Below are 19,907 nucleotides of genomic sequence, written 5' to 3' on the forward strand. Positions count from 1 at the left end.
GTAAACACACAAAGGAAAGACTCCAGCCTTCTCCATCCTCTTAAATGAGGCCCTCACACTTATCTCCCTTTTAAGCCCCTGAAAAATCTCTTGCTAGAAGAGCAGCAATTTATTTTTAAATATGTGCTGTGTTATTTTCTGGGGCTGGAGTCTGGACTCAGGGAACAGCAATAGCAAGGTTCATTTCTTTTCTCTTTCCTTTTCCCCACTCCTCTCCTATAAATTCATGATTCCTTTATTCTTCTACTTTGGTGCACCCACCCTCCCTTGTCCAGATCAGCTCAAATAAAGCTCCCTGAGATAAGTGTCACTATTAGAATCCTGAGCCATATTCAGACCACATTTTCTAAGCATTTCCCACATCATCTTACACAATTTCATAGTGGTACCGAAGTTACTTTGGGTTCTTCCTTGTTTACAGAAGTTTGGTCTCTCTGAGCTGCAGTGGTGCTCTTGCAGAGACCGAGGGCTGGGAACTCACCACACACGTTTCCATGAAGAATGCTCTCAGTGTCCCATGTAAAGGAAAACATGGAAGCAGAGGCAAACTATGCCCATAGCTTTCCTACCTTACTTCCTTAAAAAAGAAAACCTTAAAGAGAGGATGCACTATTTCAACAGATTTAAGTCTTTCAGTCAAATAACACATTAAGAAAAAATTGTTTTCTCCAATAGATAGAGTTCTGTGGAAGCACCATAGATGTTTCTGACACTCTGATCCAACCAACTCAGGAGAATGCAGAGCCTATAGCTGTTACCAAGACCAGTCACTCCATAACTGTTGGTAAAAGCACTAACTAGCTCTAGCCCTAACATGGCAAATCAAGTTTTCTATGTTAACTGTAAAGAAGTGTGACTTTGTTAGGCTAATTACATTGAGCTTATATATATAAAAATATATAAAAACAGAAATTCTACTGTGGCAGTGCATCATCAATATCTCACAGAACCTGTATCTGGAAGAAAGCTCAATAAATTAACATCTGGCTATAAAATCTCACATACTGTCACTGCTGGGAAGCATTCTGGCTCCACTATTGTCAATGCCAATACTCCTGACTTCACTGGAGCCAGGATTTCATCATTTGATTACAGCCATTTCAAGCTGAAGGCTCCTTTCATTTTTCTAATTTGTCCTGTGCCATCCCAGATGTCCTGATCTTACCAGAGAAGACTGTCTAAGGTAACCACAAATGGAAAAATCTAGGATATAAAAATATGGGAATTTATATTATGTCTTTTTAAAATATATTGAGAAATTATTTTCTCTTCTCAGTGTTTGGAGCCATATAACTACTATAAAGCATTCTGATCTAATTTTTCTCATATTTCGCAGTACCTGATTACACCAGTGAAAAGGGCAGTTTTGAAGCCTATTTAATTAAGTATTGAAAACTACTATGAAGCTTTATTAGTAATTTGGCATAAAAGGTTACTAGTATCATTCATAATACGGTAGGTGATGAAGGAAAACTGAAACAAAATAGAGGGAGGCAATTCTCTGACAAAGCAACTATTCAGTCTGGTTGAGAATAATATCCCTAGATTGCTTCAAATGGGTTGTATTATTTGGAAATAAATTAACTTCCATGGTGATGTGGGCCAACAATAAAAAATGACATTCCATAGTTTCAATTTTATATTTGTAGACGTAAAGATTCTTGTAAACAATGAAGCATGTAGACAGAGAGCACAGTTGTGCCATCTAAAATAATTTTAGGTTATTGTCCTTGGGTTTCTAGAGCAGCAGCACCTTTGCATGAGCAGTGTATGACATTATCTATCAAACAACACTTTTGTGCAACTTTGGCAAGAATGACTGTAATTCACAAGCACATTCAGTGGCAACCTATGTTCTGTTTACCTACATTAATATATCCTTGATGTAGTGTATATCATTGACTCCCCCTCTCTTAATGCTCTGATAATAGAGTTTTGTAACTTGTAAAAGGATTACTTCAATCCAATCAGCAGGTGTTGGGATCAGTGTGTGTCAGACAAACACTCGCTAATCCCTTTTCTTACAGCTCCCAGCTGCCAGAGGTGCTCAGTGAAATCCCAGTGAAGTGGCTGGATACAACCTGGTGTGGACTGACTCAGGTTTTCAGCTCTGGAGGAAATCTTGGAAAATACATGAGATGCTAAGCATTGCTTGAATCGGGAATGATCGAGACAGGTATGCTTTTGAAAGGAAAAGTAGCTAGGAAATTAAACATTTAAAAATTAGAATGCTTAATTATGAAATATTTAGTCTACCAAGCTCTCTAAATATAGCAGAAGATAAAGAAATTCACTCTAGAAAGAATCCCTTCTCGAGGATTATCAGCTACTTAATGGTGTCTTCTAAGTCTTAAAATACAACCACCCCCATCTCCTCCTCCCTACCCCCTTGCTTGAAATCTAAATTATGCCTATGAAGTTTCACCCCTGCAATTACTTTGCTTTAAATAAACCTCAACAAAAAGGAGAAGATGATTACCATAAAAGGAATATAATTTGCTCCCTTGCAATCTCTGTATTTTTATAGCTCCTTCTGTCCAACTGTCTGAAAATGCTCACATTACTTCTGCAGGGAAGGCAAGTACCACTGCTGTCTCACAGATGGGAAATAAAAGGGCAGAAACATTGAAGTGAATTTCCCAAGGCCACAGGATATGCTCCTAAAACACTTATTTTTCAGGGAAATCCAGAGCTCATTCTTCTTGACCACTGTTTTTTTCCTCTTCTCATGATCATCTTTATAGAAAGAGATAAATGTTGTGCAATCTTCATGAAACCGTATCTGATAGTATTTCTGTAATTCAAGCACACCAAATGTTCTGACTCCAATGAAATCAGAACAGGTTTTGGTTTGGGGGTTTGTTTAGAAGTACAGGATTCAAGTGGTTGATGAGCAGAGGAATTCAATTTATCTGAGTTAGATTCTGTTTATACGAGATATATCAAACTAAATATTGAAGATTAATTAGCCAAAATCAGTTTCCAGGCTTTCTGTACTTCTTATGATAGATTTCACAAAAAATGTTAAATAATCAAAAGCCTTTAAATAAAGGAAGCACGTTATTTCAAAAAAAACGAGGGGCTAGACCTCTTAGTCAAATACTGCTATTTAATAGCATGGAATAATTTGTGGCATTTCTTAAATAAATAAATAAACAAATAAACCCAAACCAAAATAAAATCCCAAATGTCCCCATTAAAGACAACTCTGCAGTATAGGAACTGATGCCAAGGATAGTGTCAGCTGTATTACTCAACAGAGACATTTTGGGAAGAGTTTCTGGTAGCTCTGTTAAAAAGCAAAAGCACAAGCTACACAGCCAAATAAAAAGTAGCAGAGAACCTGCAAAAAATATACAAATCAAGTCCTTTGATTCTTTGTGATAAATACTGATGCCCAATTTTATCCTCACAGGAACTGCTACTTTCTTCTTATACATTAAACCTGTTTTTCAGATGATCCCTTTTTCTCACTTCATTATTTTAATAATGGTTTGAACATCACACCACAATCCAAGACATATTTGTGATTCATTTATAGGCCTGCTAATGATGTTGTATGTCTGAACTTTAAAAAGATATTACTACACACTAATTACCTAGCTGAAAACACAAAACCAAATTCCCTGCCTTCTTCTCCAAACCCTGCTAACTCAATTAAGCATCTAAATTTAGGTTCCCAGTTGGGTACTGTATTTGCAAATTCAGATTTTAATGAATTAAAGTCTGTGTTTCTTTTCAGAGCACTTGTGGACTCATCTTCATTTACTTTATATAAAAATTACCAAGAGATGAATACGGAATTCTGAAAAAAGTCATGTTAAAAAAATTCTCTTCAAGCGTGGTCAAGTTCTTCAGAGAGAAGAATAAAACTTAGGAAAACCCAGGCAACCATGATGAAGTACATCAAAGTGATACAGAACATGAAGTGATGGATAGTGTGGTAAATTATGCCTCCACTAGACAGTGGCCATCTTGAGGGTAGAAAGGAAAATATCATCTCTACAGACAAAGCATCCCTGCTAGAGCAAAGAGATAAAAGCTCTAATACTCTTACTACTCTTTAATATGTGAATAAAAGTGAAAAGGTGCTTCTTCAGGAGCAAAATATGACTCAGAGAGGAAAACCCCTTTACTGTTCAATGGCTTTGGGGAAAAAAAAAGGGGGGGCGGGATGGGAAGGAGTATCAAAATTGGTAGGGAGAGTTTGTACATAAACACACACACAATTTTGTGTGAAAATTGAGAATATGTAGTATGAAATCCAAGAAGACTTGCTATCCACACTATACCCACAGCCTAATGACACCTGTGAAAATATGGTCACCTGTGAGAAAAAGAAGGGAAAGAAAACTCCTGTAACAGTAAGAGACAGAAAACTTCAAAGTGTAGAAACATCTTCAATGGTCAAATCCTCGCACTGAAGGCCATTTTGGAACTACATCTTTGACCTAGGAAGCTCCATGTTTGTAGACTGCAAACTGCAGAGAAGCAACTTGGTTAGACTAACTGCCAGGGAGGACAGTAAGCAGTGAAGAAACCCCTTTTCCACAAAAGTACTTTCAGGACTTACTGGACATGACTGTAGGAGAAGACATGCCTGACTTCTGCCCTATTCTTTCCATGTCACACCCTCAGCCACACTGAATCAACATGGAGTAGAAGACAGAGCAATGCTGGCCATGAGAAAGATGATATACGCAGCTCCCAAATCTAGAGGAAATGACTCATTTGTAGGTAACCTTTTATCTGTGCTCCATAGGATTTTCAGATGAGTCTGGCCTAGCTCAGTGATTCTCAAATATTTTTCTCATTAAAGCATTCAAAAAGGATTGTGAAGTGATGGTAAGAAAGCTTTAGAAGCTGTAAGCTGACAGCACCCCACCTACTGCTGGGATTCTTGAGTTTCCATGAAAGCCAGTAAAGGATAACACTTTAACAAAGTTTGAGGAACACTGCTCTAATACCAAGACAAGAATATTTGAAGTGACAGAGGACAAAATAAGAATGTTCAAGAGGACAGAAAACGAAGCCAAGATCAGACTGTAGAGATCAACTAAGAAGTGAAATTATGAAAGAAGACACTGTACTGCAAAGAAAGAAAATCAGAGAAACAAAAACCAGAACACAGCAAATGAAGAAAATTATATGGGAAGAGCAAATTTTTTGTCATAACTGATAACTGTCAACATTTCCTTGTGTGCTGTTTCTTTTCCTTGGAACACTTCCCTTCACATGCCGAATCAAGGAGAGAACATTGAGAGAGTGACAGTAGTAGTTTTGAGCAGACAGTACAAGTACAGCTTACTGCTAAACAGAAGGAAAAAGCAAAATAAAGAACCTAAAATTCAGTGCATGTGTGCATGTGCATGTGTGCAATGGCTAAGGTTTGAGCAGATTGGGAATATATTCATGAAGAAATCTATCAATTCAGAAGAGACGCAAAAAATGAGTAGATGGCAGCCTTTTCCACCATACAGGTAGCTAACTATAGACTGTACATTCTCAGTATGGTTTTGACAAGCTTTTCCAATGTGTATTTAATACCTTACAGCCAGCTCTTCAAATAAGGAGTAGTTTGCTCTTAGATAATGAGGGCAAAACTAAACTCACAGAACCAAATCTGATAAACCCAGGTGCAGAACCCCTTTATATTTTCATGTTGTACTTTCTTAAAAAAGACTAATGAGGGACACAAAAGGGCAGAAGTATTACCCGTCTATACAATCCTTCTTCCATTAAAGCAAATATGATCAGTTCTGAGAGCAGAGAGTGGCACCAGAAAATGGAGGTCTACTCCTGGCTCTGCTTGGGACCTTAAGGTTAGTCTTGGTCAAGACAGCTCCCCGTCTGTGTCTGAGCATCCTGGACTAAAAAGACAGGATAATGATATTGCCCTTTAAAAAGAGCTTTGAGCCTACTGATCAAAAGTGCTGTGTAAGAGTTGGCTTATTATTATTATTTTAGTTACTGAAGTGAGTTGAAAGGCTCCCACTGACTTTAATAAAAATTTCTTATATCAGGCCCCAGAATCCTACCTGTAGGACAAAGTTGCTCAAAATTCATTTGTGAGGATATACATATGGTAAGACCAAAAATCTGGTGCATACTCTCAGATACTGCAGAGTTTTCTTGACTCGAGCAGAACTTTAAATGACATAAAAATACTTTCTGAAATGACTTTTCTTATTCAAGAATAACTTACTAGGCAACATTAATATATTCACTAAATTAATGGTAACTAGACATCATTATAATGCTTTCAGTCAAACTGGTCTAATGCAAACAGACACCAAGAGGTGAAAGGAAGCAATGAGGAAAGAAAAAAGCACTTCTCACAGGCAGGTATCACACATGTCCACCTGAGTAGTAGGAGGACACCCCTCCCTCTAGAAGCCAGCACCACTTCAGGGTTTTTATGTTCCTGTTTCTGTATGGTTGCTGTGGTTAATTAAACCAACTCTTCTGGGTGCCTTCCTGCTAAAGCAGTAGATAAATATCTGCATCAGAAATATTCCTGCATTTAAAGAAGCTTTGGATTTGTATTCTGTATTAGCTTCATCCTTAACAAACTCCGCCTCTTAACTAACACCAGCCTACCAGCCTGGACCAGCGATTGTCTCTTACTGTTGTGGTCTTCATGGTTTGCTATGATTCTTACAGATTAAAAAGAACCCTTGATGTCTTTGACTTGACACATAATTATAACACACAAAACATGCTTTTATACTGAAACTGCTTCTTCAGGTATGCTATTTAACACCTGCAAGTGAAAAACCCTGATTTTGCCTGATGGATGAAGCAAATATACTGTCTATGGCACTTTCTGCTACAATATCATCCTGTCTGCAAGACGATTGCAAAGGAACACTTGTAGGACTACAGATAAAAAGGTTAGTTCTGTAACCTATAATTTCCTTTGTGAACCCAATCAAGTTCCCACAGGTCCACATAGAAGTAAAACTTGAAGTCATTTCATGGCAAAGCAGGTACATGGAGATTTGTTACATTGATGGTATCTTTGTTACACAAAGTCTATCTACTCATGTAAATCATGTCTTAATCAGAGCCTTTAACTTACCTCTATTCTACTGGTAATATTTGTCACGAGCAAAGACATGAGACATATCTTGCCTATAATGGGACACTCATAGTATTCTTTAGCATACAACTCCAGTAATTATGTGGCTGAGAACACAGCAAATTAAATTTTGCAAATTTTCACTCCTTTGCTTTTCACCATTTCTGTCACTATATATTCACATTTTCCTCATCCTGAGGAGCAAAACCAGCCTTGTCAGCTTCATTTGTACACTCCTATAAAAGATGAGAATTGCAATTATTGCAAGAAAAAGTTTTAAAACTTGAAACACTAAGTAGTTTTCATTAACATTTAAACGATGTGTATATTATCTCTGATCACAAATAGTTATCAGAGGACACTGTTGCTGCACGTGGGCACCCACTGCTGAATACTCATCTCAAGGTACATGACGCTAATAAAAATACATGAGAACTGAAAATATACCACCATTTAAAGGGGTAAGAAGGCCTGTCTAAACACAAAATAACATTGCTACCAAACCTAATTATAGGCTTTTTCTGTGACATAAAAATATCACCAAGATCTAGAGCACAGTTCTGGCTGGGCTCTCACCTGCTAATCAGTCATTTGCAGATACAGCCTTGGGGTAATTTCAGTTCTCAGATTTTTCTGCTGTAGCTTTTTTCTGCTGCTATCTCTGTAGACATCTTCATTTTGGTAAGACAGATACTGAACTACCATCCTGATACACATTCCAGGAATATGCACACAGCAAGCAGCTCAGCATCAGCTCACACATGAACAGCCCTAACTCCCATAAAATATTCATTCATTTAAAAAATATTTGCACCCTGCTGTCAAACTTAGACAAAATCATACTGAGCTTCAGAAAATAGATGTTTTAATGGTAAACGATGTTCCAGAAACCTCTTTCAGGCTAAACACTCTCATCAAAATTATTTTAATAAGAAAGATTAACAATTTCAACATTAGCTGCTAATCCCCTTTCATTTGAAACTGTACTGATAAAATTCTTTACTTGTCATTCAAATAGTAAGTAATAATTACAGATTTGGGGCCTCCATCTCTTGCTTCATTAATAGTAAATTGCATGGAAGTCTGAAGCATAAAGTCAGCTTTGATACATCTCAAAATGCAATTTCCATAGCTTTCCTTAGCTAGGTACAATTAATTACAGAGTTAATAAGGGGAATATGTTAACAAAAGGGAAATTACTCACTCAGACCACCTGGTCTTATCAAATTTATTTAATATGTTTCCTTCTTTCTGTGAATTTGCATGACAGCAAGAACGCAAATCATGGTGTGCATTGCCAGTTCTGTAGTATTTTTATTTGCAACCTGTTAAAGTCTATTTAAATTAAATATGACAAGAATGTAAGAACTAGTCAGTACTACATAACTGACTGTATTTGTTTTCTCAAGTTCAATATCTTTTTAATTTTAAACCAAAAATGCTTAAACAACTTATGATTAGCAAACTCTCTTCAATGCTCAGAGTATAAATATAATGTATCCAGTAATGAGACATTGTAATTTTCTGTTCATTTTCTTTCAAGAAATGTGTGTACACAAATTTAATAAAAGAAGTATAAAACCATGCTTCAATTCACTACACTCTGACAGCTACTAGAGCTTAGTTGCTATGTGCAGCCAGGGTTACTGGATGTTCATGGGAATATTTTAGATAATGCAAACAGCCAGGTCAGAAGGAGGCAAACCTTCACATAATTAATCCTAAAAATAATGCAGTTGTGACATATAGTCAGAGAAATATCTTTTGGAGACAGAAACCAACCATCTCCAACAGACATTAATGGATTTACTACTAACCAGACTGAGGACAGAAACATTTTAGGGCCTGGACACCAGCCTCCATAGTCATTCCAAAAAGAAAAGGGCAGAGGATAATTCCCAGAGCAGTAACAGGTCATGCTTGAAGGAGGTGATGCTTGTGAGCAGTTTGTAACCCCTCCCTTCTATGCTAACTTCAACACAGTGGTACAGCAAGCACTCAGAAATAAGAGGCAACTCATAATTCTGCCCTGCTATGAACAGGGTTTTCTTGGCCAGCTGGGCAACCTAATGCAGCATTAGGACACGAGTTTAGGACAAGAGGATGAGGGAGGCATGACAGCACTGAAGGAGAGTTACCAGCTAGAAAAAATGAAAACATATTACTCTAGTCTGAAACAAAGGAAGAACTATAGAAAAGACAGAAAATAATAGCAGAAGTAATTTGCAAAGACATGCTGGGGAAGTGGTATTGGAATATTTGAGGGTAGTAGACACTAGCTTTACTTAGTTTTGACTAAAGGTAACACAGTCCTCCTTTATGCAATGGCAAACACTATGTTATTCACAAGTGAACATCACAGATTAATGTTTATTGCCTTTAAAAAAAACTGTTTCCACAGCTGCATTGTGAATGCATATGCAAAATGTGATCATCACAGGATAATTTTCTCTATATCCTACACCTTAGATGTCCCATATGCCAATCAAATTCAAATACTTTACTCACAAAGCACTGCCAAATTAAGGCCTAATCCCAGAAATGGTTGCAGAAGGCAAAGCATAATTTTATTTTATTTTTTATTTTGTCTTGAAGAACAAACAGACTTTTTTGAATCAATGGAGGGATTAAGCTGCCTTCATTGCCAGTAGCATCTTAACCAGAGCACTTCCAGTAATTTCTGCTGGTGTAGCCCACAGGAAGAGGAGGAGCTCTCCAAAATGCCAGTTCTCCTAGGTAACTTAAACTGCAACTGGCTTAACACTCCCAAAACACAGTGCCAGTGGGATGCCCCTTCTTTGAAAGTACCATGAAGCAAGTCTCAATTTCATCCTGAACTGATTTTTCAGAAATACTGTATGTATTTTCAGAAGCTGGGAAGCTGTAGTCCCATTTACCCCACACTCTTTGAACTTAGTGGTGCATCATGTCTTGCAGCCTTCATGAGCCATTTCTTTATTTCACAGTGAGTCAAAGCTCACTTCCTTCCCACGTCTGGACTTTACCAGCAACCCAGATGTAACAGGTATTATCATCTTGGCCTCTGGCCTGAGAAGTCCTTCTGAACCATGCACTTTCTAGTGCCCTTCTAGCACTTGCACTAACAGGCAGTTCCACCTGTTAGATCCAAAATATGATTAACTGCTACAATGAGTTATCCACAGCTTAAGGCATGAAGTTGACAGTTGGACTTTGTGATTTTTAAGGTCTTTTCCAGCCAAGGTGATTCTGTGATTCTGTGAGTACGCACAATAGGACAGAGAAGAGCACTTCATTACTTAGGATGGATTTGGAGCCAAAAGACAAAACCAGTAACCTCCTGGACAAGAGTTCATCTCTGATTTCTGCCACCAATGAGGCTCTCAGAAGCAGCTGAGGACGCAGTAACATCCCTTGACTTCAACCTGAAGTACCAAAAACCAGATCTTTTTCATTACATTACCTCCTAACATCTCTTGCCACTTGCTACAACTGGTGCTTATCTGGCCTTGACACTACCCAGATATTCTCTAGAAATGGAAAAAATCTGGGAGAAACAGAAAAAAGTTCAGATAGCCACAAGGTTTTGTTTCAGCCGTGGCAATGATCCTTTCTTTTCATTTTGTGCACATAGTTACATAAGCTAGTTTTGTGACAAATATTTCTCCCAATGTAACACTTTTTAAATTAGCACTCTAGAATATTAATAGAAATGTTTTCTTCGTCTTTCTACTAAAAGCCTTAGAGAATGATATAATGTGGCTAAAAGTGTTTGACCAAGGCAGCTTAAATAAAGTTGGAATAACCACCTCACCATCAAATGACAGAGCAAGATGAAGTCTCAGAAATTTGGCAAGGTATTTCTAATCACAAATACATTTGGGGAAATCAACTGACAGGGAAGAATTTAGGAAAAGAAACAAAAAAACAAGCAAAAAACAAAACAAGAAGATTTTGAAATTAATTTCATGTTAGTGTTCAAGATGAATGTTTTTCTTTATTCAGCACTGACTCTTGTAATTGTTACTTTCTAAGGCCCATTCAACAAGACTAATAGAGAAAAAGAGAGGCAACTGAACATGACAAATAAAAATGGAAGAATCAAAAAGAAACCTGTTTAAGAATAGTTTTTCTGAGTTTTACTGATTAAATCTATGTAGTACATACACCAATTTGTTGGATTTATGACTCTGTTGGTAGATATCTTTTCATATGCAATGGGATTTTTTGCACTTCTCTTTGCTGCTTTTCTTTATTCCTATATCTCGAGTCCTGGTTTTAAACAGAGACAAATGTTTAAAAATAACTTAAACATTTAGAGAGCAAAAGAAAACTAAAATGAAGGAATAGACACCATTTCATCAGCAGAAGATCTTTCAGGAGGCAACCAGCTCCACTAAAAGCAAGGCAACTCAGGGAAAGAGGGGTAAGGATTTTCCCACCAGAGTATTTATCTCTTTTTGGGATACTGACTATCTTGTCACTGAGTGATGTAACACACAACAGCCTTTTCCCTTGTGACTCCTCTCATCTGACTGTCCATGATGAAATGGCCTTTAGGTCCAAAGCCTTCTTGGGACTCACATTTCGTGAGACTCCTACAGTTATTTATACTGGCGCAGTTAAAAGATAAATTGGGATTTAGATCAACTTGGCACACGTGTAAGGAGTTTATGCTTTTAGCTAAACTTTGCCACCGACTTGCTTCCCTTCCCATGTTTGGGAGGATTTTTTTTTCTTCTTTTTCTCAGCTGTAATTTTTTTTTTAACAGAGTATTTCTATTCTTGAAATTTATAGATGGCTAAAGCTAAAGGTAGAAGGAAGTGGTGGAGAAAAAAAAAAAATTAAACCACCCACCAAATACTCTAACACACAATAACTGTGACAAAGACCTTGTTTTCCATATGTGCAGTCCTCACCACTGTCCCTGCTAGCATTAATTACTGCTGCAGCATGTGTCCCCAGACAGTGCCCTGCACTCATGCACCAGGCACCATGCTCCTTTGCTCAGGAAATGTTTATGTTTATATGGATTAAGCTCAAGGTGGAAAGCACGCCCGCATCTAGCACAATGCTATCAGCCCTCACATGCTGGGGTTTCTTTATTTAGAAAAGTGTGTTTAGATGCCTTTTGCTCATGCTTTTGTTGTAGCTTTAAGAATAATATCAAGGAGCTCCTGCAAACTGTGGTGGAGGATTTAAGAAATATTTTTTCTTGTTGGAATGGGTTTTCTATCGCTCAGTTCTACACTCTTCTATATTCTACTAAAAGAAAATCTATAGCAGCTAACCCATATAGTCCACTTCAAGCAGAGTTTATTTTAAAAAAATGAAGTGAGAGAAAACTGCTTAGAAACCATCAAGAAGTTATTATGCAGAGCTTAAAGGACACCAGTGTTATCCAAAACCCTGAAGTTCAACTTTGGAAACTATTCCTTCCTTGCTGCCTCAGTCCCACAACAATCCTGCCATTGATTCAGCATCAAAACTGAATTAGATGCAAAATTCAACATCTTGGGATTGACTGGCTCCCCAGCAGCAGGTGTCCACCCCATGTGCCTCTAGTTCAGGTTACATCTCAGAAAGTGCTCTCAGGTGCTCACCTTCTGAGACACAACCTGTCCCAGAACTTTCTTTTGACACGAAGTTCTCTCATGAAGCCACCCTTCACTTCTCTTTGGGGAAAGTGCTTGTGGTTTTGGAGGCATTGCCAAAAACAAGGGGATCAAGTGGAACAAGGGTATTAAGTTGACTTCCAACTTTTACATAGAAGGCCCTAAATTTTGGCCTCTAGTTTATTTTCTCCCACTGTGTCATCCAGGCCAGTTAGAAAACTTCCAAGTATTGTATGCACAAACTGCCACAGACTATTATTATTTCCAATACATACAGCAGTTTCACACCTTTAGCAAGAAGATTCCTAAGACTTCTAGCTTAAACAAGTACCAAAGAGGATCTTTCGGAAATTCACTTTCTGAAATTCTAATTTATATACACTGTTCCAAATTTTGCACTTCTGTCTTTACAAAGAAAAAAACCAACCCACCCCAAACCACAGAAAATCACTTCTGCTTCTGCAAATTCCCTCTCATCTATGGTATTCAGATAACAACCTCAAAATGTTATCAGCAAAAGCATACGCTCCCTTCTTGCAGTACTGCTCTTCATTTAAAAACTCATAAAAGATTGTAATTATTTTAGCCAAACAAGCGTGGCAATATACGAAGCAGATGTGGGATCAAATCTACCTAACTTACATGCCAAATCTGTGCTTCAGCACTAACCAAAGAGACGCCTTCATCTAAGCTGCAGATGTCAATGTGATGGTGCAGGCACAACAGATCTCCCAAGAGGCCTGATTCTCTGGAGAACCTCATAACCACTCACGCATTTCAACAAGAAGGGGAATTTGTGGACTCAAGTTGAGAACATTATCTCATTAAGTGCCTAAAATGTAGGTACAAGTTAGGAGCCCAAGTCAGGGAGAATAAACCTCTTATGGACACCTTCAACACTTCCCTGGCTCTCTTGCTTGACTGCAAAAGGAAGCGTTGCACTTTATTAGGACTTCTCTTGGTACTTAAAATATAGGTGTACATATGTGAATGAAGTGGATGAAAATCTGCTTCTGAGTTCCTACTCTCTCCCTTGCTATGACCTTCGAAAAAACAACTGTTTTCTTGCAAAACCAGTGGTGACCGAAATGAGGGCACTTGGTTGTTGTTGCTCATGCTGAAACCAGCCAGTCAGTGCCACAAACACCACTGCACAAAACACGCTCCTCTAATTACAGTTTCCAAACTGCTTGGATCTTCTAGAAAGACAGAATCAAAAAGTGCCATATGGGCCATCCTCCTGCTATGAATGTGAGGAAAAAGAATGTGAAAAAGGAAAAAAACCCTCTGAATGCTGTTATCACTGTCCTCCTGGGCTTCCTGAGTCCTCCCTGCTTTCTCCTGCCAACAGCACAAACTACCTCATGCTACTGTCAGCAGTGCAGCGACATTGTCATTGCTGTTCAGGAATGTGGCAGAAACGCAGGATTTTTCTCTTTGAAAGAGCAGTTTCAGACTAAGTGAGGAGACTGCCCCACAGCCACATGGGTTTGGAAGATTCCTGGTTTCTCCAAACCTCAAGTCCTATAAATGATGGACTAACTACAAGCAGTACATTCTCCAAGAAAACAGTACCTATGGCCAATGACAGGCTCCAATAAACCCAAAGCTGCAGAGGCTTGGACATCACTTCAAGTATGACCTGCTAGCATTTTCCAGCCAATTAAACAGCTTTACAGAAATGTTTCTGACCAACGCTACCTTTGAGTAAGATTACATGGAGTCATTCAGCAGTCACAGAGATTTCTCCTCTGCTACTTTCATTAAAGATTGATTCTGTTTATAAATCACAGTAAAATATTTCCTGCTGCCACTTTATATAGTAAGTCATTGTTTTACTTTCTCTGGGGAGGTGCTGGCACCTATGAACAATAACAGCTGAGGAGCCCAAGCTCAGCTAACTGCTACTTCTCTGCACACTATGGAGCTGAAAAACATATTTACAAAGCTGTAAGTGCATTTACCCTGCCAAGCAGATGGTATTTGCCATTCTTACTAGTCCCCTTGCTAATATTTCTTGTTGCTTTTTTAGGCACTGAGATATTTTTCATGGAAAACATCTACAAAATTTAAAAGAAAAGACGATCTTGGCAGCAGGGAATGGGAAGAACTGGAAAACTTCTGGTGCTGAATGGTATAAAAGTTGCAAAGTGGCCCCTTGCTCTCCTCCACTTGTAGCTGCAGGGCAAGGGGCAGAAAAGCTCACTGCTGGTGAGCCTCTTCTACTGCTGAAATCCAACAAGCCACCGCATACATTCAGGCAAATAAAGTATTACAGATATGTGCATTTATGTTTGAGCAAAACATAAATCAGGTCAGCTCTCTGGGCTCAGTGTGACCCACAGTGACAGAGAACATGAACATTTCTGATCAAGTCCAATCATCTGCTTCAGTGCTGTAGCTGAGCAATGCTGATCCTCCCATGTAAACCAAACCTTGCTTCTCCTTTAGCACATTGTGAATTTATGGTTTAACTACTTCCCTTAAGTAAACATCCCCACTGCCTGCCTGACCCTCCTACTAGGCTTGCCCTGATATCCAGGCTAAATGTATCCTTTTGATTCTAACTCATATTTTCTTCCTAATTGTCGCATCTGCGTCTGTTAAGGACAATTCTTTCCCATCCTGTATTTCAAAGAACATACACACACTCCCCTGAATCACTGATCTTTGTTTGTTCAGTTTAGACTAAACAAATTAACTATTTTTACTCTCTCTGTGTGGTTTGTACTCTCACAACACTACAGCATTTCTTTTACCCTTCCTTGAACACTCAACACCTAAGATGTAACACATGCTGTTAGATGGCTAACATATGCATGAATTCATTCAGGGTTAAACAGGATTGACTGAACTAAGGACACTGAACACCAGCGATCTTGAAAATCAGACCATTTAAAAAAGTTTATTACCCTATCAAGACAATTCTTTCTTGCAATTTTGCAGAGACTCCCAGAGCCAAAACAAGTGGTTCCCGTATGAAAATTTCTCTTCTTTAGTATTGATTTTGTGATTATTTATTTTTCCCAATAATATATTTGAAAACAATTTTGTTCAATTTAAAGTAGTTGAAACTGTTTGCAAATAATAAAGGTAAATTTCCAACTACATCGGAAATTTTGCTCTTGTCTCCATAAAAATATATTGCCTAATACTTTACCTCAGGAGTTTGTAGTAATTTTGAGGCTAGGCAATTGAAGTAATTCTTTTTTACCCAAGCATTTCTGTTAACTATGAAAGGAAATAAAGTGAATTTTAATTCTGGTTAGGCAAAAGTGGGACAGTAAAAAATATAACACACACTTTCTGTCATAGGAGCAATCCTTCCAAATTGCACTTGTATACCAGATTTTAACATAATACTTAAGTAACTCCTTTTCAAGGGGGGAGGGTGAGAATAGGCAGGGTCAGGAGAAGAAATATTTACTCAGGATGACATACTCTGATGCAGCATTTGGTTTACAAAACTGCCCTGCTTTCGCTCAGTTTTATAGCTGACCTGATCAAGGCTGAAGAAGGTCAGTAACTTGGCTGAGGTCAAATTAGCTCTTTGGGTTTTGCCCAACTTCATACCATTTTCCGTTGGGCGAGGTGCCTTGTGAGAACTTGAAAAATACCTGAGAAGGTACTACTTTCCAATTTAAGTCCAGAAAAAGAGAGAGAGAAAGAAATTGAAAAATTATGTCCCTAAAGCATAGCATGGTGAAGAGAAGTTTTTCTTCTGAGAGACCCCACTGGTGAGTCATCTCAGCAGAGCATAAATAAATCAACAGGGAAGTTTCCCAAAGCATGGCAATGCTACCAACTGAAAAGGGTGTTTACTTTAGATCAACCATACTAATAAATAGCAGAAATCAAATACAGAAAGCAAAATAAAGCCTGGCTCATCATCTTCACCATCACCTAACTTCTTCTCAGCTAACTTAAATGCACTCTACCAAGACAGTAAATATTTAAAGGAGGAAGAAAACAAAGCACAAAGAAAGGGGTATTACTCTACAGCTCTCTCAGCAGGACACTAACAGAAAGACAGAAACAAGCTGCAGCCTGTCACAACTGGACTCTGTTGGTCTTGGGCTGCTTCACGTATCCATCTTCCACACTGATATTGGTCACAAGTCATGTTTGGAAGTAACCAATGCAGACTCCATTAACAGAACATATTTGAGTAATTTCGAACATAGAAATGATCCAGCTTGGAGTGAAGTCCAGCCAAGGACAAAAAAATCAGGCTAGCCTCAAAATTCAAATCCCTTTTCTTTTCTAAGGGTAATGAAAAATAAATTGCTCCATATCACTAATAGTCTGCTGCTTTCCCAGCTCAGATACCTCGGCTCACTAAAGGTACACGAGGAAAAGCAGCAAGCTAATGAGAAATTCAGCAGTTTTCTTCCGTTGTCCCAGCTGAGGTAAATATAAAATAAACAGGAAAAAAAGATAACACAAGGCTTATCTTTTTTAAGGCAAGCACACAAACAGCTCCTACATCCAAGATAAAACAATGCTCACCGGAGAGGAAAAAAAGCCACAATATAACGAAGAAGAAATGGAAATTAAAATCCCTTTAGTTTTAATTATACAAAGCCAAGATTACCAACAAAGCTCAGGAATATTTTTAACCTGCAAAAGGACAGCTTTCCTTTCTTTAAAAGTTATCTCTTTCCAAATGCTGAGCAGGTACTTTAAATCCTGACATTTCTCCTGCCGTGAAGATAAAACTACCTTACCAAGATCATGTGACCGGTGGAGATGTCCATGTTGGACTGGACTGGCTCCTCACACCAGGACGACGTGCTGCTCCGGGCCGAGGGGCTGGGAATGGGCCCATCACTAAATTGTGAAGAAACACTATTTATTCGAGATGCGTGCAGGGGCTCCGGGCGATCAGATGTTTTCACTGCCATGCGCTGACGGCATAGCTCCTAGAGAGAGAAAGGGGAAGAAACAACCTACAGTTAAGAGTAATTACAGGATACAGTCTACTAAAGACATATGATTTACAATATGTTTCCCAGCTGGAAGTGTTTTCCCCCTCACTGCAGTGATTTTTGGGAGGCTGTCTGTTCTGTTAGGCACAGCTACAAAGAGATACTCAATGCAATTACTATACAATGACTACACTACCCTTTCAAAAGTATAATTATGACTGTATGCTCATCTCCTTTTTAGATAACCAAAAAGAATATTTGGAAGCTTGACTCCTCTATCAGATATCCTTTTTTCCTCCTAATATGACCCTGCATTCTGCGAAGTCACTGTTGAACTGCGCAACCTCCTGAAGTTAATGGGGTTGCACGGGAATAATTGAAAGCACTACTTGGCCCTGGATATGCAAACTCAGCAAGCTCAAGGCAACTGAATTGATGTGCTCTCCAGCAGAAATCCTAGGTGATAGATGCCTCATTTCTCTTCATTAAAACAGCAAACTCATAACACTTCCTCCGTGATGTGGGGCAGAGAGGATGAAGAATGACATTAATGAAGAATAAAAGCAGAAATCTATCATTGTATTGTTACAGCAGCTTTGGCAAAGAAAGAAAATTCAAGCTATCACACACTAAGACAAGTCATGTTAAAGCACTGGAATAGTTTGCACTGGGAATATGCATTTTCAGTTGCTTCCATGCAGAAATACAGAATTCTGGTTAGGCAACAGAAAATCCTGCTGGTAAAACTAACTTCTTGCAGTATAAAATTCTTACTCTAGTGGGATACACAGACACACAGTTACACCGTCATTGTTATAATGCTTTGATAATCAGTTATGTGTGGTGAAATCCCAGACAGCATAATAAAATTACCATTTTTAAACATATGTCTACTGTCCACGGGAGGTACTTGGCTGCCTGCGGCGCACAGCGAGCCCAACTAGTCCATAGTATCTGGACATATTGCACACATGGTGTGGTTACATATTTGTCTCAGATTACATATTCTGCACAGAGTACTAAGAGCACAGTCTCTCGCCTCAGGCTAACCAAATAATACAGTCTGGAGAATTCATACTGTTGAAATGCCATGGCTCCTGTTTTCTTATTCATTGATAATATAGTTGCCGCCCAAATGACATCAGTAGGATGATCTGAAAACCTCCATATATCATCTGCAATAAAATCTTATTTTCAAACAGCTTAAAAAAAATGACTTTAAGACTATGTTGGGCTTTTTTAACCTTGCAGACTTTAGGACACTGAAGAGGGATCCTCAGCCATGCAGTAACAAGTATTCAAACTCACTGAAATCACTACATTGAGGCTCCTCTTGCCTCCACATAGCAATGATTACAGACCCAACTAAACATTTTCTTCTATTAAAGCTTTTGATTGACTCACCATTAGAGATGCTTATGTGACACTTTACTATTTTATGGTGTGGAACAAGAAAACCCACAAAAAAACAGAAAACAAACTATGTACAAATTAAGACACCTTGAGACAAACCTTGTATCATATATAAACAGGATATACTTTGTTGTCTATTACAAAAACACAGTCACCAGAAGTTTGGGAAGCACAGGTTATGTATGTGCTCTCAATTATTGAATAACTATGCAGACCATTCAAGTGAAACTGCTACTTGACCCCATCACTGCATTTTGTATCTTTATTAATATTGTCCATGCCATGTAAGTATTTTTAATTTTTTTTTTTTTTTTTTTTAAAGTAGGAGTTTTCCACAATTGATTAAAATGTTTTAAGTCACTTGGTATTTTTGTTACTTCCTACTGACCTTAACAGGAAAAATATTAGGGAAAAAACTTCAAAAATACTTAGAAATTGAGTTGCATATATTTCTGATTGATAGATCAGTTAAACTATCAGTATTAAACCCAAGACTTTTTAATATAGGAAAAAATGTTATTACCTTTTTTTTTAATATAGGGACAAAAAAACCCTCTCCTCTTCTCTGAAGGATCAGACACATCATAAGAAATGATAGCACTAGACCAAATTGGCTATTACTGACCTTGAAATGACCTTGCAGTAGTATAATTTAAAATCCCTGCTTTTAGCAGATTTTGGAAGAAGTATAACAGTGTAGAAACTCTTCAGACAGAAAAATAAATCTACAGAAAACAAAAAAGCTGTTCAGATGTTTAGATATCAGCTGTTCTATGAGGGAATGGTATATTGGACTAAGCAAAAGTGTAAAAAGTGAAGGTATAAAAATATGTAGCCTATCTTATAACTGCTAAAAGGATGTGTCTTCTGGCTAGCATGCCATGTGGTGT

The 19,907-nt window shown here is 38.1% G+C and overlaps 1 protein-coding gene across 3 annotated transcripts in view; it reads right to left on the reverse strand.

Moving 5' to 3' along the window:
* PTPRN2 (protein tyrosine phosphatase receptor type N2) overlaps positions 1-19,907 on the reverse strand; it is a 657,265-nt gene that overhangs the window by 72,488 nt on the left and 564,870 nt on the right. For all 3 annotated transcript variants that reach the window (XM_051609993.1, XM_051609992.1, XM_051609994.1), the window contains one exon: positions 17,404-17,598. In XM_051609993.1, the coding sequence (XP_051465953.1) occupies positions 17,404-17,598 (195 nt within the window). The remainder of the gene's footprint in view (positions 1-17,403; positions 17,599-19,907) is intronic.

This window comes from Apus apus, chromosome 2 (assembly GCF_020740795.1).
Source record: "Apus apus isolate bApuApu2 chromosome 2, bApuApu2.pri.cur, whole genome shotgun sequence".
Classification (NCBI taxonomy): Eukaryota; Metazoa; Chordata; class Aves; order Apodiformes; family Apodidae; genus Apus; species Apus apus.